Source organism: Chaetura pelagica, unplaced genomic scaffold (genome assembly GCF_000747805.2).
Source record: "Chaetura pelagica isolate M959 unplaced genomic scaffold, ChaPel_1.0 scaffold408, whole genome shotgun sequence".
Lineage (NCBI taxonomy): Eukaryota > Metazoa > Chordata > Aves > Apodiformes > Apodidae > Chaetura > Chaetura pelagica.
Window position 1 is genome coordinate 922,509 of NW_009954229.1, and position 24,966 is coordinate 947,474.

Below are 24,966 nucleotides of genomic sequence, written 5' to 3' on the forward strand. Positions count from 1 at the left end.
GGAAAATAAAAGAGGAAGAAAAGGTGTTTCTTCTTTTCTATCCAGAGTTACTGCTACCGAATTCGTAAATTCCTGGAGCCCTACAAGCCACAGTGGTGCAAGAGTCATGAAAACTGGTCCCTCTACTTGTTCTCACCACAGAATCGGTAAGAAATCCCAGTGAAATGCCAGCCCACCAAGTGTTTGTGGTAATGGAATATTATGTTTCTTGCCAGCCCTGCCCTTGAGAGAAACCCCTCTCTGATGCAGAAGCACTGAGAGTTTTAAAAATCCAATTCCTGATTTCTTGATAACACTTTCTGTTGCATGTGGGGAGAACTGCTGTGTGGGTCACTCCATGCCTGTCTAGGATGAAGGGTGGTTTAACCAGCATTAGTAATAACTGTTATTCTATCATATTTACTGCATTCATGATAATGGCTGAAACTTGTGGAGTCACTAACTCCCCACGTGTGCTGATGCTGGTGTCACAGCTGCTGAAGGCTTCTGGGGACATGCTATTTGGGTGGGAGCCTCCTGCTGACCCAAGCACCTGAAGGTTATTTTTCTCCCCATCATTTCTTCAGGTTCCGAGTGATGTGCCAGAAGGTCATTGCCCACAAGATGTTTGATCACGTGGTTCTGGTTTTCATATTTCTCAACTGCATCACTATAGCACTGGAGCGACCAGACATAGACCCACACAGCACAGTGAGTACCTGAGTCATTTTCTTCCTTGGTGCAGCATCCAGATCTTAGTCTTGTCCAGGCAAGACCCTGCAAAGATGAGAGTTGTTTGTTTTCCAACATCTTTAAATAACTTGCTTCTTTTTGTTGTTCTGTTTTACAGGAAAGGATATTCCTAAGTGTTTCTAATTACATCTTCACTGCGATTTTTGTGGCTGAAATGATGGTTAAGGTAATTAAATCTTCACTCCATGGCCCCAGATGAGGACTGGCAAAGTCCTCAACACAACCTAGTTACGATCTGGGTGAAGATTTAAATGTCTCTTTCCTCCTGGCTGTAGGTGGTGGCTCTTGGCTTTTTCTCTGGGGAGAACACCTATCTGCAGAGCAGCTGGAATGTTCTGGATGGAGTCCTGGTCTTTGTATCTATCATTGACATCATTGTCTCCATGGCATCAGCAGGTGGAGCTAAGATCTTGGGTGTCCTTCGTGTTTTGAGACTCCTGAGGACCTTGAGACCTCTCCGGTACGTTCACCAACAGGGCAAATGAGTTGGTAGATCTAGGAGTTTGGGACAAATGCACATGATCCATGAAAGTCTTGCTTACTTACACAAAAAAACTGAGACATAGTGTGGGTAGAATCAGCTTTGGGGAGCTCTTATCTAGTGAAATTGTTTGAAAACAGTGAAATTAGTTATAATTCATTGTCAGCAGCATGGGAGAGAGTGGATGGAGCCTGGAGTGAGAGGTCTTATTGTCCTCAGGCAGTTATTGCAGTGAATGCCTCCTCCACCCTGCATTTTTATCACTGTTTTACAAATCAGTCTAGCTCCCTGTTAAACTGCACAACCTCACCATCCTTTGTGGTGCCTGGGAGAAAATTTGCAAATGAACAGGAGCTGACAATAGTTTGATAAGCTCCAGCATCTCTACCTGCTCTCCCGTGCCTGGTATCTGACACTGCTGCAAAATAGTTCAGCTCTCAGGTAGGAAGGGGAGACACTTTCAGTATGTGAGAAAATTCACAAAGAGAATTTTTATTTTGTTTATCATTATGCAATAACAAGGAGTGTTAATGCTTGGGGGATTTTTATCAGTTCATGGCTCTTGTTCAGTTTCCATCCTGCTTGGCAAGAAACACAAGCCTTTTTTCCTGAAATTTCAGGGGAAATAAGATAGACACCTCATGAGACCTGTGGGCTTCCTGATGAAAAGCTGCTTGCTTAACAAAGTAATAGGAAGAGAAAATCTTTTTTAGGCCCATGACCACAAGCACAACAGCTTTTTTGCTGCTGCTGCTCTGTGTTTCCTTACTGACAAATAACTTTAGGAGTGTTTCTGTCTCCTCTCTTGCTCCCATGCTCTGTTCTACTGGTGGCATCAGGGTCCCCTTGCAGTGCTGGCTCAGCAGGAGCCATATTGGGTCACCCTGGAAAAGCCTCATCCTGGCAGCACCTCAGAGCTCCTGTGTAACACATAAATAGGAACAGAAATCAGGGCATAGGCAACTCATAAGCAAACATAGAGAAAAAGGGAACTGGTCTTGGAGAGTAACTAGGTCAGATCCTATTAATGGAGAGGAATTCATCACCTCCTATGATGGCTTCACTTATCACATTCTCTTTTGGGATCACTCCAGGGACCATTCCTGACACTTTGTAGGTGCAGTTCACGCTGCCACATTATTTGCTGCCAAACAAGATCCTATAGAAACGCTTTGTCCCTGCAGAACACAACTCTCCTCTCTTCTCTGTGTTTGGCAAGCATGAAAGCATCATTAGCTGTGCAAGCTCAAGCTGCCTGCAAAGACTCATGCCCCCTCCCCTCTACAGGCCCCTCCAAAACAAAGTTTTGATATTTCTCAGTTAGCACACCCTAGTTTACTTGTGTGAGTTGCACTCACGTGTGTAAACCCATTTTTCACATGCCCATGGGAGGGCCCTTCTCCAGGCTCTCATGCAGGAAAGGAAAACACTTGTTCTCCATAATACCCAAAAGCTGCTTCAGGCTGTGTTCAGAGTGCACCTGGCCTCTCCCTGCAAGCAAGCTGCCCTTTAATGGGGTGACCCTTTGGCTTTGGAGCTGTTGATCACAAGTTCCTGGTAGCTAAGAGTCAGTTCAGGAATTAATTAGGAGACAAACTGAAATTACTATGACAAGTTGTCATGGTGCCCAGGCCAGAAGGGCAGGTGAGCACTTCTGCTTGTGGAAAGAGGACAAGACATGCTCTCCAGCAACTATGAAGCTATTTACACACCTTATGCTAGGAAGTGAGCTCCTGCCTGGTGTGTGTCCCTCTGCTTGGACCAGAGAGACCTCAGAGGGGTTCATCTATCTTCACTGAGGTACAAATAGCTCTGCAATAGGAACCTTTGTTGATATTGGACCTGCAGAGTATTCCCTCCCTACTGTTACTAGTAAGCCACAACACCATGCTGACAGGGTGTCTTACACTTTTTCTGTTCCAATTAATGTGATGTTGAATGTTTCTCGTTGTCTAAACAAATCACTAATCATCTGTGAATGCTGCCAGCAGGTAGAGAAGGGCTGTGCTAGCTTTAAGGCAGTCCAACAAGAGGAGAAAACACAACTATAAAATAACAAGGCATGCATAAAAATTAAAAGCTTTATTGTTTTACCATTTCTTCCAGAGTAATCAGCAGGGCCCCAGGTCTGAAGCTGGTGGTAGAAACCTTGATCTCCTCCTTGAGGCCTATTGGGAATATTGTTCTCATCTGCTGTGCTTTCTTCATTATCTTCGGGATTTTAGGGGTCCAGGTAGAGTATTTCCCTCACTTGACCATGTTTCAGTGACAACTGCAAAAGAGAAGCTTTTTTTCTCACTGTCTGGGGTGAAAGTGGAAGTAATGAGCTTAAATCTCTTCAAAGGATGATTTCACTGAGGTGTTAGGAAAGAAGAGCCAGGCTCTAAAAGAAATGTTCCATGGTGTGGTTGGCACCTGCTCATTGGAAGGTTCTCAGGATTAGAAGAGCAACCCTCTCTGCTAAACAACACACTGCCAGCTAAGCTGAGGGCAGGGGAAGGAAAAGACAAATTTCCAAGATCTCTTCTGGCTTTGTGTGCTAAGATACATCTCATAGCTCTTCTTCAGAGGGGAGATTGTCATTGTCCCAGCACGACAGGCCTGCATGATCACCACCTTCTCCATGTTTCACCAGTGATGTTTTCCTGTCAAGTGTGTTAAGACAGATATCTGAGCTGGAAGGAAAGGAATTTGAACTAGGGGTAAGAAAGAGAAATCAGGGAACAGACTTTCAAAGCTGCCTCTTTTTTGTTCTTTTTTGTTGTTGTTGTTTCTCAATTACAGCTTTTTAAAGGCAAGTTCTACTACTGTGATGGTCCTGATGTGAAAAACATCACCACAAAGTCTGACTGCACCAGTGCACACTACAAATGGGTTCGGCGGAAGTACAATTTTGACAACCTGGGACAGGTAAAGTCACCATTGCAGGGATTTTCTGCACCAGTTTTTAATGGAGGAGCACTTTGAATGTACTTCTTGAGGATGTGCAACCTTTGTCACAGGAAGTTTCCAAGAACCATGTAGGCCTTCATCTATCAGAATCAACCCTACCTGGGTAAAAAGGGATCAGGTCACCTCTTGATCTCTTGCAGCCAGACCTCCTAGGAAAAATTCCTTCTTTGCAGGAGAGTCTTGTCTTAAGCCACTGCTTTTGCATGCAGTCCTTCACGTATGGACCTCAATTGTCACTTTTAGTCACTTGACTTCTAGCTGCTATGTTTGCAAATAAAAAACCAAAGTGCTTTATACTGGCTGAAAAGCAAACCAGCCCACAGCAGGAGCTTGAGTATACTGTTGCTTTTTAAAACCCCCTGCCATTGGGCCCACCTGATATATTGACTGTTAATCATGCTTTGGTGAGTAGAAAGCCTGCAGTGTCTGAGCAAAAGTCAACCTACAGTTGAGGGAAAAGGGCCATAGTTTGCTCACTTTTAAACCAGATACTGAAATAGGTAAATGTGAGACACAATATGTTGTATTTCTCCACCAGCTCCAGGCCAGGTGATGCATTATGAATTGGTTTTGCTGAGAATTGTCTGTTCTTAGCTTCTCTTCTGGGGACTAAAATGCAAGAGCAGTCTTTTCTGATTGTTTGTTTTCTTATAGGCTCTCATGTCCCTCTTTGTCCTCTCCTCCAAGGATGGCTGGGTGAACATCATGTACGATGGCTTGGATGCTGTGGGTATTGACCAACAGGTAAATGTACCCCAGAGACCAGCTGTGTTGCTCTCCAAAGTCTAATATCTGGGTCACTCTGGTGCTTTTGAAGTCTCAGAGCAGAGGAGCAGAGCTGTAGGACCTTCCTGAGACCTGAGTGCCCACTGGGCTGCCAAGGTTTTCCATTCTCCATGAAGTAGCTCTTCCAGAGGCTGCTGCCCAGGTAGTACAGAAGCACTGATGGGGTTTTTAATTAGAATCATGGTGCTTGAGGAGGGCCACACATGCCTTTGCACTGTGGCTCCAGGGAAGGCATAAGGAACATGGGCAAACTCTCAAGAGATGTGAAACAGCCAAGAATGTTGTGAGAGACACGTTGTTAAGTTTGTGTTATGTGGCATTTGCAAAGGAAAGTCAAGAGTCTTAGGTGAGTCGTACCCCGTTGTAGCTACAGGAACACTCTGTACTGAGATCTTCTCCTGCTTCTAACTAACTATGAGCCCACGTCTCAAAAAAAATAAGCTGCAGCCTATCTTTAGCTACAGTGAGCTAACAGTTGGGATGATGCACATCTACTGAGCTTCATTTTAAGCTGTATTAAATAAATGCCAAAATAATTAAATCCTATAAGCCAAATTGTGAGGACTAGGGTGGGTTTCACCACAAAAGAAGTTATAATTGGTGAGAAAATGAATGAGATGGAGCTTTGGGGAAAAAAAATCTCTTAATTCCTCCCAGCCCTCTCCCCCTCCCCACAGAAGTGTCCTACAGTGTCTTGTTGCTACCAAATGCCCCAAACCCCGACTTACACTGTATCTTGTCTATGCCGCTTCTCTCTCGTTTTTTGATTCCCCACCTCACCAGCCCATCCAGAACCATAACCCTTGGATGCTTCTCTACTTCATCTCCTTCCTGCTCATTGTCAGCTTCTTCGTGCTCAACATGTTTGTGGGGGTGGTGGTGGAGAACTTCCACAAGTGCCGGCAGCACCAGGAGGCAGAGGAGGCCCGGCGGCGGGAGGAGAAGCGGCTGAGACGCTTGGAGAAAAAGCGCAGGAGTAAGGAGATGTACCTGTCTGGTCGGTAGACTGCATTACAAACACAAATCTTTCTGAGCCCTGCCTGCTCCCAAAGCAAAACTTTCATTTTCGTTTGGTTTTGTTTCCATGGAATTCAAGAGGTTGTTTTGCTTCGTTACCTCTTTGACGGTACCTTAAGTCTTGGGTTGCCAACGCCCTGGAATTGTCCTCTCCGAGCATTAACTGTTTGCTTGGCTGGGGAGAAAATCCTCCTCCAAGCAGAGTCCTCTAGCATGCTCTGCAAGGCAGAAGTGCCCCAGGTGACTGAGGGATGCAGTGAGTAAAGAGCTGCAATGCTTGGTCTGTGCCTGAAGGCACAGGGTGGCCCTGGGGCTTAACGTGCCATTTGCATCGGATGATGGTGGTGGTTTGATTTCTTCATTCTTTTCTTAGACAAAATAATTGTGATGCTTTTTAGAGTCCTGGCGCATGGCCCCGCATGCCACCAACATGCTGCATGAGGGCATTAACAAACCCACAGCCCTGGGGAGAGGAATGGAGCTCCAAGATGGGGCTGTCCAGAAAATTCTTCTCTGGAAGATGTCCATTATAAGAGATGTTTGCCCCATCACAGGCTGGGAGAGCCCTTCACTGCTGAGCAATGTGCTGGTATTTGTCCTTGCAAACAGTCTACATGGAGATACTGGCCAGGTGCAGGGCCGTCAGGGTGCAGCACCAGGCCTTTAGCTGACATCTGTTTCTTAGTGGATCTGGTCTGGAACCATCAAACCCGACCAGAAAAACAGCTGAGCTTGTGCTCCTTTCCTGACCCAAAACTTCCTGGGTTTTTTGCATATTAATTCAGGCAGGCTTCACCAGGGACAAGCTGCCTAGAGCATCAGCTGGGTATTCCCAGAAAACTGTCAGGAAGCCAGCCATGCCAACTTCCCAGCCAGTTTGAGTGTGCAGGGAGAGCCTGAATTAGATGCTGGCCAGCATTTTTAGAAGTGAGGGAATATGGCTTGGCCACTGTGATCAATGATGAGCTGAGCCAAGGATAAGACTTGAATGCTTCTGGCCCTGCTTGCCACAGCACTCCTGTGGCTCTTTGCCTAGTGCTCTGCTGCCATGTGTGATGTCCTGTGAGGACCTAAATACCTCCTTGTGACAAATGGCAAGTTGTCTCCCAAACATCAAGCCAATAGGTGTCCATTTACATCTGGGAAAATACCAGTTAGATCAAATAGTCTCGCCTGGCTCTAAGGCCATGGTGGTCAGAGGCTTTGCTAGGAGAAAGCTGGAAAAATTTCTCCATCCATCCACATTTGAGTCAGAAAGCAGGCAGGTGCACACCTTGCAACTGTTCTCCTGCTCTTGTGGTCCTCTTTATTGGAACCATGGGAGACCCCAGCACTCAATATCTGCACCATGGTCTCCACAGGGCCTTAATGACAGACTGACCTGACACCACAGAGAAGAGCAAGCATATCTCATTTTAGCTGGTTGGGAGTTTAGTGGCTGGGTTAAAATGAAATCTAGATCCAACTAGCCAACTGCAAACAGACCTTGAATCTCTTCAGAGGTTTAAAAGAGTTCAAATGCAATTTAATTTCCCTTTTCCCATTTTGGTTTTTGAGTCTGAGGTTCCACCTAGGATTAGAAGTGGAAATCCTGAAGGCTGCACTTCCAGCACAATAACTAAAATCAGTTTCAGGCTCTCAAGAGTCTTTCTGCTTGTGCAATATTTCTACTCCAATGTGCTGATCCAAGAAGACATTCAGGTAAACTTTATATGTTAAAAAAAAACCCCAAAACCCAAAACAAACAAACAAATAAAACCCAACCACAGCCCTAAAAGCTTTTTTGCAAAGAACATTCAGCATCCTTCAGAGAAAATAGACTGGGGCACAGGTATGGAGGGACAGGTAGACCACAGCCAGTTGCTGTTCCTGAATAGTAAGTAAATGTTACTGCAAGCCTGTCTGTGGCTCACTGCATAGACACAAAAAAGAGCCAGTCCTTGACAAAGTGATGGACACTGTAACATTGCCCTTCTTTATCCAGCTATCTCAAAGGACAGGGTCAAGGAGAGATTTCAGACTGCAGACCCAGGCATTGCACAGATGTGGGTTGCAGCATGTCACTGAGAGTGTGCAGGGAGGAGGACAGGTTTCTGGAAGGCAATCAAGTCCAAGAGAGAAACTGAGAGGCTAAACATGTGGTGCTGTGCTAGGCTTCCAGGAGGTTACCTCAGATCATCTGGCTCTGGGGTCTCCTACCTGCCTCTGCTCAGCACAGCTTGGCAACCAGACTTGCATTGTTTACAAGATGAAATCAAATACCTGATACATGTTTTGGCAGATTGCTATTTGTATTTTAATGGATTTTAATTCAAATGGGAGGAGTTTTTGCCTCCTGGGTAGTTTAGAAGATGATGGATTTGGTGAAAAAAATGTGGCAGACTCAGAAAGATGTGAGGTGTGGTTGGTGCTGTGTGTGGCAGTCTCTGTGGAGGAGTGTCTGTGTGCACGTGCAGGAGTGGGACACTGCACGGGGACAGTGGGCTGGCCAGCTTTCCATGTGCCCCAGTGCTGTGTGACACCCACACAGAGGAGTGGGTGAGAGGCTGTCCCCACGGGGCAGGGTGGGCACAAGAGACCAGTGGTTCTGCAGAGGAGCAAGGAGCTGATGTTGGGAAGCCTAGCAGAGAGCCCTGATTTTCCTTCAGCTGCCATTTCTAGCACTTGGCCTGAGTAGACCAGAGGGGAATTAAGGCTGTTAACATGAGTAAAATCCAGCCTAGCTGGCAGATGCACTGTCTGAGCAGCACCCATCCATCTGGGCTGCCCTGTCCATCTGGCTTCTTGTCTTTGTGTCCCATCTCCTGTCTGTAATGTCCTCTGTGTCTAGCAACCCTGTGTTTCTGTGTATCAAGTCTTTGGGCACCTGTAAGTACCTGCCCACACAGGCCTGACACAGCCTGGGGGAGGCCCTAGCTGGAGAGCAGAGAGTGCCTTTCAGTAGCATCACCAAGTCACCAGTCCCTGGGAAGACCCCAAGTACTGAGAAAAGGAAAAGTTTTTTCCTGGTTCCCTCTCCAGGAGAGGAGTGTGGCCACAGCCAGGTTTCTCTGAGGCATTTCCCAACATTCACTGGCTGGCCATTGTAGAAGGAAGAGGCCGGTGTTGTTTTACAACCCAGCAGAGATGCCTTTCAGAGCACTGACTATAAACCTTTCTCTCTAGGGATGAGTGAGCCAGGGCAGCACACAGTGGTATTTAAATTAGTCCATCCTCTCAATGCCACAACCATCTCTGTATCCAGCAAGGAACATTTGAGCTGTAACTAAAGTTTTGGGCATGGCATATCTGAGTGTTTAGTATTTCCAACTAGGGAATTATCAAACCATCTTTGCTTATTTTTCCAGGCAGCTGCTGGTATAGAGCTGCTCTGTGCCAAGCATGCATACAAAGCCATTAGGGCTTTCTAACGTTTCATGTAGAGGAGAATAATGGAGGGGCTGTAGCTAACAATTGTAATGCCAACCTAAATGCTTTTAAGCCAGGAGACAGTGCTTCATTAATTTTCATGTCAGCAAAATCACAAGCAAAGAAGTTTAAATAGTCAGCAGAGAGATGAGATTCAAGCATTAGCCAACAGCTATAAGAGGGGGTGAGAAAGGGCTGTGGTTTTCCTTTTGTGTATGGTTGATGGTTCCCTCCTGCATTCCCACCAATTCAGACTGTCAGCTGAAGGGTACTTGTCTGTGTTTGATATAAGTCTGCTAGTTGGCTGATTGGAGTCTCATCCCAGACACCATTTCTCTGAAGAAGCCAGGCACAGGTTACATTTTGTCTGCTGTAATTAAACATGCACTAGATCTCCCCCATCTGCTGTGCCCACCTCCCCATGGTGCACTGTTCTCCTGCAGACCCCTTGTCTCTGGTTGAGCAGGCTGTAGCAGTAGGTGTGTGCAGTGAACACTCACACCCAAACTGGGGAGAATAACTTAGTCTATTCTGACTAAGAGGTAAAAACATGTGCCTGAGCTGCAAGGAGGCCAGAGCCACCTGCTGTGCTGTTGACTGAAGGAAAATTCCTGTTCCTGAAGGGACCAGGAATGAGCAGTGGGGTCTTGGAGCTCTGAAACAGTGTCCCTTCTTCTCAGAGGGGACCAGAGCCACCATGAAGCTGTGTGGCTGCCCTCTCACTACTTTCACCCTGTTGCTACTCCCCTGCCTTCATGGGGTCAGCCCAGCCCACAGGCAGCATTGCTGAGGGCTGGTCCTTCCTGCACACCCCTGCCCCCCACCCTCAGCCTCGCATGAGCAGGATCTCCTCTGATGGACACTGCATGGGTTGAGCACTGAGCATGCCCCTGGTGCTGCATGTGTTTGGAAGCCTTGTCAACTCTCTCCCACACTGTCCTTGTATGTGTCGTGTTTCTTTTCCATGTGTTAACCTTGCTCAGGGATGTAGTGCATCCTGAATGACTGAGGCATTTCCTAGAGCTCTCTCATCCCAGGTCAAGTTAAAACTTCCCCAAGTTTTCTGAGGGCCCAGTTGACCAGGCAGAGTGTGCAGGCACAGTCCTCTGAGACGCTCACACAATAAACCAAACCCACCTTTATGGCTGGGTGGCTTCTCCTTAGTATTTGTACACCCAGTCCATGTAAAGGGAGCTCTGCTGCTGCCAGGCAGCCTCCAAGGCTTTCTGTCCACTGGCTTTATGGTGGAAAATGTCTTTGTGTGCTTTAGAATTATATCAATAGTCTATAAAACACAGTAAACATCTGCTCTTTGCTGAATAGTTAATCAGTGGCTGCATTTGGGCAGGCTGGAGAGTAATTGCAGTCACCTACAACCTGTGTCCCTTGTGTGCTGCTCACCAGTTATCCACACATGGCCTGTTGCTGCTGGTGTTGCTCTGAGATCCATTAGTCATTAATAAATAGTCCCTTAATATGCCATTTGATTACTTGATATCTTCTCAGACCTCCCAACAAGCTGATTTTTTGCATTCCCAAGATGACATTTCAAAAAAAAAAAAAAAACCAAAAAAGCTTGTCATAATCTTGAATACACATGAAAGCATTTTGTAGAGACATCAATAAATACTGTACTGCAATGTTTTTATTATTATTTTTTAAATACACCAGCAGATTAGCCAAGCTCAGTAGCAAAAACAGTCCTACCCATCCAAGGTGACTGGTGGGATTAAGGCACATGAAAGTGACAGAAAAATGTACTAAAAAACAATTGTGTTCATTTTAATCTTGTTTTTCCACATTCATTAGAAGAAAAAAATCAGTCTAGGTGACTCTGGTCAGGAGGAAGTGCCTCTACATGGCTCCTCTCCATTTTAACTACCAGAAAAAGCAGTAGTTGGAAGAGAGCAATAGATTTGGTTTCCTTTTATCCAATTTATTTTAGGGTTTTGGGCTTTAATCTGGCATCAGTTGCACTATGGAAAAAAAAACCAAACAAACCCAACCCAAAACCCCCCATTTCAAGAGTGTCTCCATCTGAAAGATCCTAGCAAGATTAGAGGAGCAGAAGATGTGTTTCAGGGGAGCACTGAGTGCTTGCAAACATATTTCCTTTGTTATTTTTAAGGTGAAGCAAGTCCTTTTTCCCAGCTCCTCATGCATTTAAAGCTAAATTTGCTGGGGAAAAAAAAAAAAAAAAAAAAAAAGAAATCTCTGTTAAGAACAATCCTGCTCTGGGTTAGTGTGGTGTGACTTAACATGTCTCTTCTACTTGCAAAATCTGCAGCAACACTGGCTTTGGCCTTGAGTACACTCTTTGAATATTTGCATTTCATAAGTCTGAGAAGAATTTGACTCCATCCGAGTGCCCACAGCCATCTCGTGGTCACAGGCTGATTTGAGAGACACATGCAGTAAATACAACTCCATCTCAGGGCAATGTCCAAACACTCTCCTTGGAGCAGCCCCAGGAACTTGGTCATGTGCAGAAATTTCCTCGTATCAAAGAGAAGGAGGAGACATGACCAGAGACAGAGATGTAAAACTGATGTGGTCGTAGCCTGGATGGCTTTTCAGATGCAACCATGCCCTTGGCTGGATATTTCTAGAGGAGCTTGTGCTGACAGTCTTTGTGGAGCCAAGCTCTGAGCACCCCTCTCCACTGCTGCTGCTGCTCCCGTGTCACCCTCACGCATGTGCCCTCCTTTGCCACAGGCATCACTGTGTTCTCTTTAGACCTTTAAAAGATACCAAAAGCCTTCTGTCACAGAAGCTGAGCTCAGGTTATGTTCTTCCTTACATGGAACATGCCTGACATCAGCAGGATTAGGAGAGGTATGTCAGAGTCCAGACCAAAAAGACCTGCCCTAAGTCTTTCCTCTAAAACCAGAGTTGAATCTTTGCTGGTTTTGAAGCTTTTCTTTTGGCTTTGGATCTTGTTTCCATCCTGTGTCCCACCTTTCCTGGTCTGAGACAAGAGTACCCTTAAGTGAAAAGGTTGAGAGAGCAGCAAGAGCAGAGAGCACTTGGCAGAAGAAAAGACCTGGTTGTCAAAGGTGTGGAGGTTCCTCTTGGTGACACAAGAGATTCTCAGCTCAACCTGATAACTCAACTATGGTTCTTTACAGTTTTAGGTAGAAACATTTGGCCATTTCACATGGCTTGTTTGAATCAGTTCTCTGAATCTGGGTGTGTGTAAGACACGACCCACGGGCCACCTTGTGATGGCTGCCAACCATGCAGCAGGGCCTGTGTTCATTGGGTTGGTTTTGTTTCTCTCTTTCTGCAGAAGCCCAGCGCAGACCTTACTACGCTGACTATTCCCCAGCACGGAAGTACATCCACACCCTCTGCACCAGCCACTATCTTGACCTCTTCATCACCTTCATCATTGGGGTCAATGTCATCACTATGTCAATGGAGCACTACAACCAGCCAAAGGTAAGACCATCCATCCAGGTGTTGGCAGTGAAACACAGCAGTGGGGGTAGCAGAGAACCTGAGGACCATACAGTGTTCCCTTGGGATCCTGTTGAGTGGTGAGGTCTGCAGCCAGCCCTGCTTCTCTGGGACCATTCACTGGTGTCTGAAAGCCTCAGCAGGCTCCTGTTGTAATCCATCTAACTCTAGGCCAGCTCTACCATTCTGGAGTTACATGCCTCAGCCAAAAGCCTGATTTCCCTGCTCTTGCACAAAAGCAGAGAATAAGGCTAATGGAGAGAGAGATAAACTTTTCCTAGGTAAAGACCAGTCCAAGTATTTCCTCTGCTGATCCCAGCTGTGACTGACCTTCAGACTGTAAAACAGTCCAGAGCTTTAGACTATTCCATTAACAGATATAAACATGAAGTTAATGCATACACAGCGTTCCTTCTCCTCAATGAATGTAGAGTAAACCAACTCTTAAGTCCAACCTTTCTCTCTGTCATAAAACTCTTCTTTCCCAAGAAAACCTTTGGCATAAAGCATACAGCCTGTCCATTTGCCACACACATTACTCTTCCATCCCCTTATAATTATGGAGCTCTGGGCTCAGTGTTTACTTTCCAAGGATTTCATGATCTCCCAGGTAACCTGCAGCTGCCTCCTGGAAGCCACAAGGTAACACGTGTGTGTTTTACACCAACTGACTGTGTGCTGTTCTGCTCCCAGAATCTCTTTGCATAACAAACCTTGTCTCCCATGTAAATGTTATTTATCCAGATTAGGTCTTCTTTTATACTTGGTTTATATTCAGGTAAAACACAATGGTGTAAACCTGAATAGAAGCCATCACAAAGGATCTGAGACTTCAGGCTCAGGCAGTTTCTGCAGATGAGACAGTAAATTGTCCTACATTCCTGGAAGTTGCCATTTGATGTTAGGCAGTAGAACAGAAAAGGGACAACAGTGCACTCAGGAAGGCCAACATCTGAAAAACCTTCAGCTCTTGCTCCCCCAAAAAATCATGGTCATCCCACACATCTGGGGTCAGCAAAGCACAGTCATCACACAGCTGTGAGGAGAGCTTCCCTGTGGCCTGAAGCTTCCTCTGTCAACAAAGCAGACATTGCTTTGCAGGCTCCTCTGTTGCATTTTATTTCCAGTTGGGTCTGGTTTGACCTTCATTGTTGGCATTTTCCTGTTGAAAGAGACCTATACTACATTTAATTAAATTCCCCTTCCCTCCCTCTTCTCCCCAGATTCCCTCCCAACCAAAGAGCTGTTTCACTCTACAACTGTCTATTTTAAGGTCCCAGCAAGTTTCTTTTGCTATTGTTGGCCTGCAGTCCCAATGAAATCCATTATAAACACTCATCATCTTTAAGTATAAACAGTGTGGATTCCTGACTTCCGAGAGCAGCTCAATAGAGAGTGTGAATATTGCACCATATATGGAGAGACTTTGCCCAGCTCTAGAGATGTAACATTTTTCAAGGAGGCAAAATATAATCCACCTCCAACATCATTTATTTTCCTGAGTGTTTTAAGCAAAGCCATTGTCCTATGGATTGCCATGCTGGAATAAAGTTATGATTCATCAAGTCTTTTACTCTTCCCAGGGCTAAGCAGTTCAGAAGAAGCAAAGAAGATGTCTTACACCTCTGTGGCTGTGTCACCTTTGTGCCTAACCATCCCTCTGCAGGGGCCTGGACTGGTCTAACTGATGTCTCTCTTTTCAGTCCCTGGATGAAGCCCTGAAGTACTGCAACTACGTGTTCACCATCGTTTTTGTGTTCGAGGCAGTTCTGAAGTTGGTGGCATTTGGGTTTCGAAGGTTCTTTAAGGACAGGTGAGATACATTTTAAACTCTGTGCATTTGGGATAGTGCTGTAGTGACCCAGTTTCAAAGGCAGACACTGGGTAAATGCAGCATTACTATGATTGCACTGCATGCTGTGTGCAAGGAAGAGCAAAGGGCTGTCTCTCCAGGGTGCAAACTTTAAAGTGTAGGAACTAAAAATAGTAAGAACTGCTGGTGCTGCCTTGCAGAAGGAATTCAGGAAATCTGAGAGTTCTCAGTACATTCCTTCAGTATCTGCCTCTCTACCAGGTCTGACCAGCTCAGCTTAGAGGTCACAAACCTATGGGCATCAACCCAGTCCTCAAAAGAGTAGTTTTGGCAACTTAAGGTCACAGAGTTCCTCAGAACAAGTCTCCTTTGCAGTCCAAACCAGTCCTTTGGCAGACTGCTGGCTTTGTGAAGCCTTTGGCAAAGACAGAGCTACTTGTGTTCAAGCTGCAGAGACCTATGGATCTTATTCTGCCTCTCATCTAGCCAGAAGCAAATGTGTGTGAAAGCACCTCGTGGTCTGGCTGCTTGCAGGGGAGCAGGGGGAGACAGGATACTTTTCCACGAGATCAGCTTGTTTGCCTTATTTCTTCTGATGGAGAAGTTGGAAGCTGCTGTGAGCAGCATTGTGAGGGAAACCATGCAGGGAAGACCCTCAGTTTCTTCCCAACTTTCTGTCTCATTCTGGGGTGGAAGGCCCTCTACAAGTGTCAGGTACAAATCAGTGAAGATACTCAAGTGCAGTAATTCAAGAGGCAGGTGACATGATGCGGGAGCAGTTGCATTGCTTCACAACAAAGGTCCCTCTAGCTTAATATCTTGTCTCTGACAGTGGCTCCAAGTGGATAGCAGGGGGGCAACAGGGACTGGGAAGTAGTCAAGAACACTTCCCAGTCAGCCTACAGTAGCTTGTGGCTCAGAGGGGTGTCTGTGAGTTGATTTTGCACCACATTTTGCACCAGATATGAGATGAGAGGCATCTGAGATTTGTTTGCAACTGTTATTAACAGATATGTTTTGGGGTGTCTGTCCACATACAATTTACATTTTTTTTAGGTGGAATCAGCTGGATTTGGCCATCGTTCTCTTGTCAATTGTGGGAATCACACTGGAGGAAATTGAGATGAATGCTGCATTGCCCATCAACCCCACCATCATCCGCATCATGCGGGTGCTGAGAATAGCAAGAGGTAAGACCTGCTCCCTAGGTCTCTAGCCAGCCTTCAAGACACCTCAGGAGATGGTTTGGCTATTTGTTCCTCTAGTCCTGCTGCTCCAGCTTGGCTTGAGAACAGATAGGTGATGAGGTTGAAAAATGTCTGTTCAGAGACAAGCTGGGTGGGGCATCAGGGTTTTTTTCCAGTAGCATCTTAGATTGGTCTCAATTTCAAACCTGGGATCACAGACCTTTTATACTGATAACAGACAAGAGCAGGGGGTTTTGGAGAGGATCAGAGCTTGAGATTATTCTCTTCACTGATGAAATGTCTCCAGCTTTCCTGCAAAGGCACACTGGAGTTGTTCTGCTTTTGGTCTGGTTTACTGACAGCTTTAACTGGTGTGGGAAGTAGTCAGGGTGTTCAGATGCTCTGTGGCTCCTGCCAGGATGCAGTGAGCTTGCCATCTGTATGACTAGATGCAGGAGATGTAAACCCTCCCTACAAGATCAGAAGTTAGATTTCCTCCAAGGGTTTTGCTTGAACTATTTCCCAGCCCTGCTGACCACAGTTTGATTCTCATTGTAGTGCTGAAGCTGCTTAAAATGGCCACTGGGATGAGAGCTCTCCTGGACACAGTGGTACAAGCACTTCCCCAGGTAAGCCCCCAGACTTCATCCATGCCCAGTTTGTTCCCCTTGGTTGACTTTGCCTTTTGGGCCCAGGGACAGCTCTATGCAATCATGCTTTTTGGGTACTAGAAGCCTCCTGGGCAGGACATCAGCTTTTTCTTCTGCCACCAGTGCCTGGAATTTTGCTTGGCACATCCTGCTCACACAGTGTGTGTTAGATGGGAGAACCAGAATGCTGAAAAAGAGTTATGAGAGAGCCAGCTGCTGTGGGCAGAGCTCTTCTGAGACACAGATTTCACTGGCAAGTTCAGGAAACACAAGGATAGACAGAGAAAGCTGTTGGTGAAAGCATTGAAAGTAGACAGCTCCCAGCTCAGCAGTTTTCTTTGTGAGACAGGAGCAACCACTTTTACTGACACCTTTTGCCAGAGGAGCTGCAGACTTTAAAAGGCAAATAGGGGAGACATTTCTGAGTGTTCAGATGTTGAAGAATGATCTTAAAACACTGTGTTCTCATGAGCTGCAAGAGGAACAACGATGCTGACAGTCTTGCTGATATTTGATAGGATCCTTCAAGTGTTCCATTCCTGGGACCACTTTTTATGGATCCATTTATTTGAACAAAAGAAGGAAAGAAACTATTTTTGCTGACTTGCACTCCTCCCTCATAAAGATCTAAAGAACACTGGAAGAATTCCATGAAGTTTAGGATTCTTTTGTTTTTAAAATCTTATGCTATTTGAGCTGTGTTCTGCTGGTTTGTGGGTTTGATGGTCTGAGTCCTAATCTTTCAGTCATTAGAGTTAGCTCAGCTGCCTGCATATTCCAAGTTCATATATAGCTGGGATCAGGAAGCACTGGAAACATTTACTGCCACACTTTACCCAGAAGTAAGTGCCCATATGAGGTGCCAGGACACCAGGAATGAGGCAGAGCAACTCTGCAGCCACCCTCTCTGAGCTGGCAATTCAGAAGCAGCACAAGCATCATCAAGCAAGTCCTTACTTTTCAAATCCTCCAAAACATCCCACAGCTGAGTCACTGGAAGGAGCTTTATTAGTGGGCCCACTCCATTCTGCATCAAAGTCTTGTGTGTCTTGGGATGGGCTGGGAGAGTGAGGCCCAGGGAGAGGGCAGCTCAGCATGGTGGGCAGTCACATCTTGGTCAGCTTCGGCTCCCTGCAGAGGGATCACATCTCAGAGGGACACCGTGTAGACATGTCTTCCAGAAGATGAGTGGCCATGAGAATCAGTAGAACTAGTAGATGTAATTACTCAGACATGCCCCTAAGAGTTAGTTGCTGAGTACAAGGAAGCCCATAATCTGTTCAAAATTAACTGGCAAAAAAAAAAAAAAAAGGCGGGGGGGGGAATTTCTTTTTCTTGGAAAGACCCATTTACTTTTCATCACTGCCATAAAGATGTTTCTAATCTGAGCCATTTGCACTTTGGTATTCAGATTTCCTTTGCAGTGAAGGGTTTTGGCTGAGACTAAAGCACGGAATTTACCAGCCTGACCCCTCTTTTGGCATTTCCAAAAAGCGTTTGGTTTGTGTCTACTTTCTTTCCTTCCAAAGCATTGTGATTACAGAGCATATTTTCTCTCTCTCCTTGTTTTCTCTCCCCCAAACAATAGGGTGGCTGCAGGCCAGGCTTTTTGTTTCCTTGTGGTGATTTTGCAGTTTATATTCAAACCAAAGTCTCTTTCAAAGGGAAATTCCCAGGGATATTCCAAGCAGGTTTTGTGCAGATAAAAATGCCATTTTGTCCTCCAGTGAAATTCAGAAAATGAGAAGGGAAGTTTGGGAAGATCTCCCTGACAGCAATTTCTGCTAAAAAAAAACATTAAAAAATATCAAAATCTGGTGTCTTTTATCTGAATTAGCCAAGACTGTTCTTTCATTGGATGTAACTTTGCTTTTTTTCTTCTAGAACATCTCCTTTTTGGAGCAGTAAGAGATAAAATAAGCTCTTGCAGTCTGGCAAACAGAAGAACATTAAACTGCTTTAATCTCTCAGTATGAAGCAGGTTTTCAAGACCTATTTCAAGTGTTTTCCTCTTCTTTATGAGCTCTGGCCCCATTAAGGCTATATATTTATAATATATATAATGAATTCCACCACTGTTATGGTTCCGCTGAATATTCCCTTGCTTGAACATCTGGTGGCTGTATTGGTTTTGTGAGCAGTGTGTGCTCTGTAAGACTCCCATTTGATGCTAATCCTTTAGGCCTTTTCACACCTCCTGCTTTCCAAAGTACAATCCACCCTTTCTGTAGCAGGGCCTGCACTTTGCTCTTGGGTTTTCAACTTTGCATTTGGGTTTCTATGCTCAGTGTGCAAGTGAATCCACCCCCCAGCCTGCACAGCACTTCCAGTATCAACTGCCAGTATGAAACCCTGCAGTCAGGGCTAAGCTGCCAGTGCTCCTCCTGATGGAAAGGACCAAGTGGAATCCAGCCCAATTGCCATCCTGGCTCTGCAGGGTCAAAAGTAAAATGGAGACCTTCCCTATCAAAACATCTATTTGGTTTTTCCCTTCTTCTTTCTCACTTGTCTGTGAACAGCACGTTAATTAAGTGCAGAACAGTGTTACCTCCTCTTTGTCTTCAAAGCTTGGAACTCCCCCCAGATAGATTCTGTGCCAAGAGAAAAAGTGAAGAACTTTTCATTCTTTCAGTGCCCTGAAGTCAATAGTTTGTTCTTGTCCAGGAGTTTAACTCTTTGTGGGGCTGTAATTCCTGTGCTGATCTCACCTTCAGCTCTTGAAGAGGATTTCTGGCACTGTAGAACAGGAGCTGTAGGACATAAACAACAGCCAGACACTGAAAACCCACAGGTTTTATTCTTGCTCAGGGAGCAAGAACAGAAGTGTCCTAGCAGCAAGCACTGCAGATCAGCAGGTCCTGGCAGGCAGGTACCTGTGTGCTGGGCTGCACGCTGGGAAAAGAGCAGAGATGCCTGAGAGTCTTGAGTAGTGAGGCAGAAATGATTAGGTAAAACCCCCCAGGGTTCTGCTGGCTGTTAGCACAGGCTCCCTGGGGACACACAGAAAGGGAGGTCATTCTGTTCAGCTGGTGGCCTTGTGGTTGTACCACTGAGATGTCTTTAACCTCCAAGGTTGTGTGTCTGGCCCTTTCCATTAGTCCAGGAGCTGACACAGATGGCCTCTATTTTCCAAGCAGGTAAGTGTGGCCGTTTTCTCTTGGGTTTAGTGCATAAATTAGCATGTGTCTTCCTGCTGCCAGGCTTATTGCTTTGGCTGGAGACTGCTGGAAGAAAGGCAAGCAGGACTCATGTACTTGGAAAGGATTGGCAGGGGCTTAGTTTTATGAGAAATTGCTCTTGACAGGTATCCCAGGGAGCTGTGTGCAGTGCCCACATGGACAACTGAAATGCCAAGGTGTGGGCCAGTGATGCAGAAATAATCCATGTCAGAGCAGGAGGAGGCAGAAGAGGAGCTGTGCTGTGCTTCACCAGCCATCGTGGGAGCAGAATAGACGTAGCTCATCAATGCCTCTCCTGGAGCAGGGAGAGTGGAGGCCAGCAGGATCTAGAGGGATTTGAGTAGGATCACACATCTGACAGTGTGACAGAGAAGTGACAGTGCCCAGGTGGCCTGTGCACCTGATTGGTGCAGCACGTTTCCATATCTCACACAGCCTGGGGTAGGTGCTTTGCAACCCAGTGCCTGCAGATATGAGCTTTGTAGTTGGTGGTGTGGGTCAGAGGCTGTGCTCTGATGGGACATGCAGTGGTGCTCAACGACTGTACTCTCACTTTGGGGGAGGCAAAAAAACTCATAGCAGTGATGCCTACAGGAATTAAAGCAGAAACAGCCACCCCAGGCCACGCAGGGGCAGTGGGAGAAGAGTTTTGCTGCATGTGTGGAGAGGAGAGTCTCTTGTCACTGAGCAGGGTTATTCCAAGGCTTTTGCAATGGTAGATCAGAGGTCCAGCTGGGGTGGTAGCTCCTCACGTGGGGCCTTCCTGCTGCTCTGGGTGGGATGGAGGACACTGCCTCTCTCCCCACAGCATCCCTCTGGCCCAGGCACACAGACACCTTTGCCAGCAGTACATGGCAGCAGGGATGCCAGAAAGTGAAGATCCAGGAGATGCTCACCAGTGTTTCTGTCTTCTCTTGAGGCTTCTCTGAGGTATTTAAGGGCACAAAGAACATCTCCAAGATGTTCTTCATCTCTGCTTCACTCCCTATAGGCTACAGCCTCCCCTCAACACTGGAGCCACAACAAATGATGGATAGCCCCTGCCTGCCAGAGAGAGGGGTTATCTGGAGTTTCCTCTGCCCAGCCAAAGGCACCAGCCCAAATCAGGAAGAGCTTGATGGATTAACAGAGCACGGCCTGACCTGCTCAGTGCTGCTAGAGCAGAACCACTCAGAGCCTGCCTGGGTGTCTGGCTGCCAAAACTGAGGTTGCTGACCAGAGCTGGATCTCTGTCCCTGGTGCAGGGTCCAGCACAGGCATCCCAGCCTTTGGCTGCTGGAGAAAACTGCCTGGATGTGCTTCTGTCCCCTCCCATTCCTCCCAGTAACATGATTCATGCACAATCTTTTTCTTGTCTGGTCTCAGTAGATCTGAAAGTGTTTAGATCCATTAAATACCTTTCCACAAGGGTATCACAAATGAGGATGTTCAGTTACAGGAGAGCAGTGACTCACCCAGGTCACAGACACACATCCAGTCTGCTCTGCTGCTCAGCAGTACTGCCTGACCCTGCTGCCTCCACTTCAGCCCATCTCTGAGAACGTGCCTTGGATCTTTCTCTGTGCTCAGGCCTTGGTGAAGGCCATAGGCTGAAGGGGACCTTCTGCTCCTTTCCTAAGGGACACGTACCAGAGAACCATGGGCTAGCCCTGACAGAATATTAAATCTGGCACTGACTTGTGCCAGAAGCTACACAAATAGATGTGGCAGTTCTGCCATTTTGCTCAGCTGCATTCTCTTGAGCATCAGGTGTTTGTGGACTGCTGAGAAACTCATTCTCTCTCCAATTTCACAAGCCACTAAGTGCCTGGACATGTCCATGTGGATGCTGCAGCTGCAGGGGGTGGTCAGGGCAGCAGATTGTTCATGTGTACATGGGGAGCAACCTGCTCCTTAGCAGAAAGTTCTGGATGTCTAGATACAGTTTGGGATGGAGTTTAACAGTGTAGGTGGTTCCATCACCCATCCCAGGATCTTTGACTTGCTTCTGTCTCCCACATTCCTCTTTCATGTAGCCACATTTCCACATCAGTCAAAGACTCAGTCACTCCCCAGGAGAACCTGTGCATCAGCTGAGCTTTGGAGCTGCCCATGCGTCTGCTCCATGTGTTGAGAGATAGATAATAGTTTTGACTGTTAACCTGGTAATAACTTTGATGTTTGTCTAAATTCTTTAGAATTTCCTCAGTGCCAGAATTTCCAGGCTGATTTATTAGGCATTAAAATAGCTGAAAAATACTCAGCTTATAGACTTCTTTGAAAAAATGCTGCAGTGTTACAGCATCAGGCTTTAATTTACACTCAACCTAGAGGACTTGTTTATCACTTTTATTTTCCTTCTCTTTAATGATTTGCTCATTTGCCTCCCCAGCAGACCATGTGTGCAGTTGTGGGTGTCCTTGTTTTCCTCTGGTTTCTAATTTGCAATCACTTTGCCCACTGCCTCCTAATGTCTTACAAACCACCAGTGGTCCAGCAGACCTGAGCTAGGAAACACCATTCCAGAAGTCAGAACATGTAAATGAATTCATCCAGAGCAGCCATCCACATCACTGTATTATCTCTATTATTCCCAGGAGTATGGTAATCATGTTAGTGGAATTGCAAAGCTCTATGTGGAGTAGCCAGTGGAGGCTTCAGAGCAATTACAGTCTCCACTGGGTGATTTGACTATTCCCATTTCTTTCATACAAAAAAAAGCACCCCAGCCTGCCTCAGAAGTGATAGCTGTGTTAATTTTATGATGACAGGTATCATACTGATCACCTTTCTAATGAAATTACACAGCATGGGCAGAATACCCAGCAGCAACATGGCTGTGCTGCCTCAGAGCTGGGAGCTCCCTCCAGCTCTCTCTAGTTGACTAGAAGATACCTTGGAGATCATGGATCCTTTGGCTTGACTCACCACCTAGTTCATTTTTATTTAGAGAGAAAATGATGTTTGTGACACTGTGACTAATTGGAGACCTCTCTGTCTCTGCTACAAGCTGATAGACACAAGGCATTTAGAAGTGGCAGGGAAAGCAGAGGTGGCTGGAGTTTGTTGCAGGTAAAATACTGGTCAGGTTACCCTGCCCTTCATGTTCTCTGCCTGACTAAAAAATAAATTTAAAAATCTGCTTTTGGAAATGTTTTAAAGCCTTTGATCCCTCATAGTGATTGATTGCAGTGCAGGTAGCTGTTGTTGTTAAGAACGGTTGCATTTCTATGACCACCCCCTCAGCCCCCTGGCAGTACAAGTTACTGCCCGAGGGCAGCAGAGCACCCAGTACTGGAGCTGCAAGGTGCCTGCATGCACGTGTTGGTGTATGGAAGAAGACTTTTCTTTTGAGACACTGAAAGCTAAAATTCAGGTAGTGATTGTTGAGAAATAGTTGTAAAGTGGCAAGGCTAGGAGGGCTTTCCATCTTACTGGATGGTTCTAAAAGTCCTCCAGGCCAGAGAAACCTTCAAGAAACCTTCCTCTTTTGGCTTGAGACAGGGTTTGTTCATGTCATTGTCTTCAAGTTCTCAGCCTTTGAGTTCAGTCTCAAACCTGGCAGATGGGATCAAACCCAAGCACCAAGTCACTCAGAGCACAGGAGGCACAAAGTGCCACTGGGGCTGAGCTGTGAGTTGGCCAAATGGCAGCTGAAGGCAGCACGGTGGGTAAGGGGTGGAGGCTGCTTGGCACAGGAGAACACTTGCTCCTCCCACCACGTAGGACACTTCACTGGGTCTGTTAAAGAAGAAAAATGAAAGGGAACCAGGGTGTTAGAAGGCAGGGGAGAAGATGACCAGCTTCTGGTCACCAGTCCCTCTTTTGTTTGTGTTTAAAATGTGATGGAGCAACTTAATTTGTGACCTCAACTTGCCTGACCCTTGTTCTGCTTTCTCCTTGTGTAGGTAGGGAACCTTGGCCTACTTTTTATGCTCCTGTTTTTTATCTATGCTGCCCTTGGAGTGGAATTGTTTGGCAAGCTAGGTGAGTAATGTGCCTGACACCATTTTTTCCATCCGGTCGGTGTTTATTTGGTATCTTGCCGTTTCCTTTCTCCTCTCTCTCATTCTCAGGCCTTCCTTAGCTTCACAGCTCATGGTCTGAAGATTAAAGTTTTCTCTTGATCTCAGGGTCACATATGACACATGAGGATGTAGTACAGAACCTGTCTAACGTGCACACGCACACACTTAGAGATTTGTCCAACACCACCCTTGGCTGTAGAGGAACTATTTACTGTTTAAATATAGTTGTCCAGCATGGATAAGTTCACAAAGATGGAAGTTTGCTATTTAAGACAGAACATGAGTCTGCAAAGCTGGATGGTAGTCAGATTCATGCTGGAGAGATGCCACCATAAACACATCCCTCTTCAGAGCTTCCACCACACTCCATTAGTTTTCTGCACTTGGCTGACTTTGCTCTTCCAGCTGCCCAAGCCTCGTCTGTCCTTGTTCTTCTCAGCATCACCTCCCCCTTTCTACATAAACCAGGAAGCATCCACTGGTTCCTGATTGTCCAATGTCATTTATTCCTCTGGCCTGAGGATACTGTGTAGCTGATCATGATGTGTCCACCACTAAAAAGAAAATCAGATGGAGTCAAGAAAGCAAACCCTCTAGCCCTGCCTCACCCAGCCTAGCCAGGCCACGGCAGTCACTGCCTTCAAACATGCTGTTTGGAGGAGCTGTGTCTGCCTTCTCAGAGCCTGCATCCCAATTAGGTCTCCAAAACCACCAGAAGGACCCTTCCTCCAGGCTGATTTTATGGCTGTCATTAATTCCCTTTATGAGGCCAACCCTCTGCTCAGATTACAAATGTCTGAAAGCAGAATATTTCTTGTAACTCACAACTTATTTTTCAGTCTTCCATGAATTCTGGAAAAAAAAAAAAAAAAGTAGTTCTGCATCCACCCAAATGAAATATTGTGGAGTTTATAACACATATCTAGATGTGTAGGTATGTCTTCTTTCAGCCACAAAGCTGAAAAATGTCTTATGCACAGAGACACCTGCTGCTGCTCTGAATCCTGTTTGTGTTTCCACACACACACCTTGCCAATGTGTCAGTCCCCAGGGAAGCACCTGGTCAGAGCCTGGGAAAGCCTTAGTCTTGTCTGGGGCAAACTGCAGGCACCCAGCCCTCCCCTTCCCAGCCAGATGTAACTGGGAAATGCCACAAGAACCACCAGCACACACTCCCCCAAGACTGGTCATTTGTGGGGTGGGTTTTTTTGCTCTTTTGGTTTTCCTTCCTATTTGCCACTGAAATAAATACCTACTAGTGAAATGCCCCAGCAAGGGCCATTTCTGCCTGTCCT

At 46.1% G+C, this 24,966-nt stretch overlaps 1 protein-coding gene across 1 annotated transcript in view; it reads left to right on the plus strand.

The window, feature by feature from the left end:
- Window positions 1-24,966, plus strand: part of CACNA1H (calcium channel, voltage-dependent, T type, alpha 1H subunit) — a 256,641-nt gene that overhangs the window by 210,721 nt on the left and 20,954 nt on the right. Inside the window, 13 exon segments of the mRNA XM_010003580.1 lie at window positions 46-146; window positions 567-690; window positions 830-898; window positions 1,008-1,192; window positions 3,320-3,446; window positions 3,998-4,123; window positions 4,820-4,909; window positions 5,735-5,927; window positions 12,666-12,817; window positions 14,539-14,648; window positions 15,705-15,838; window positions 16,394-16,464; window positions 23,552-23,630. Of these exon segments, the coding sequence (XP_010001882.1) occupies window positions 46-146; window positions 567-690; window positions 830-898; window positions 1,008-1,192; window positions 3,320-3,446; window positions 3,998-4,123; window positions 4,820-4,909; window positions 5,735-5,927; window positions 12,666-12,817; window positions 14,539-14,648; window positions 15,705-15,838; window positions 16,394-16,464; window positions 23,552-23,630 (1,561 nt within the window).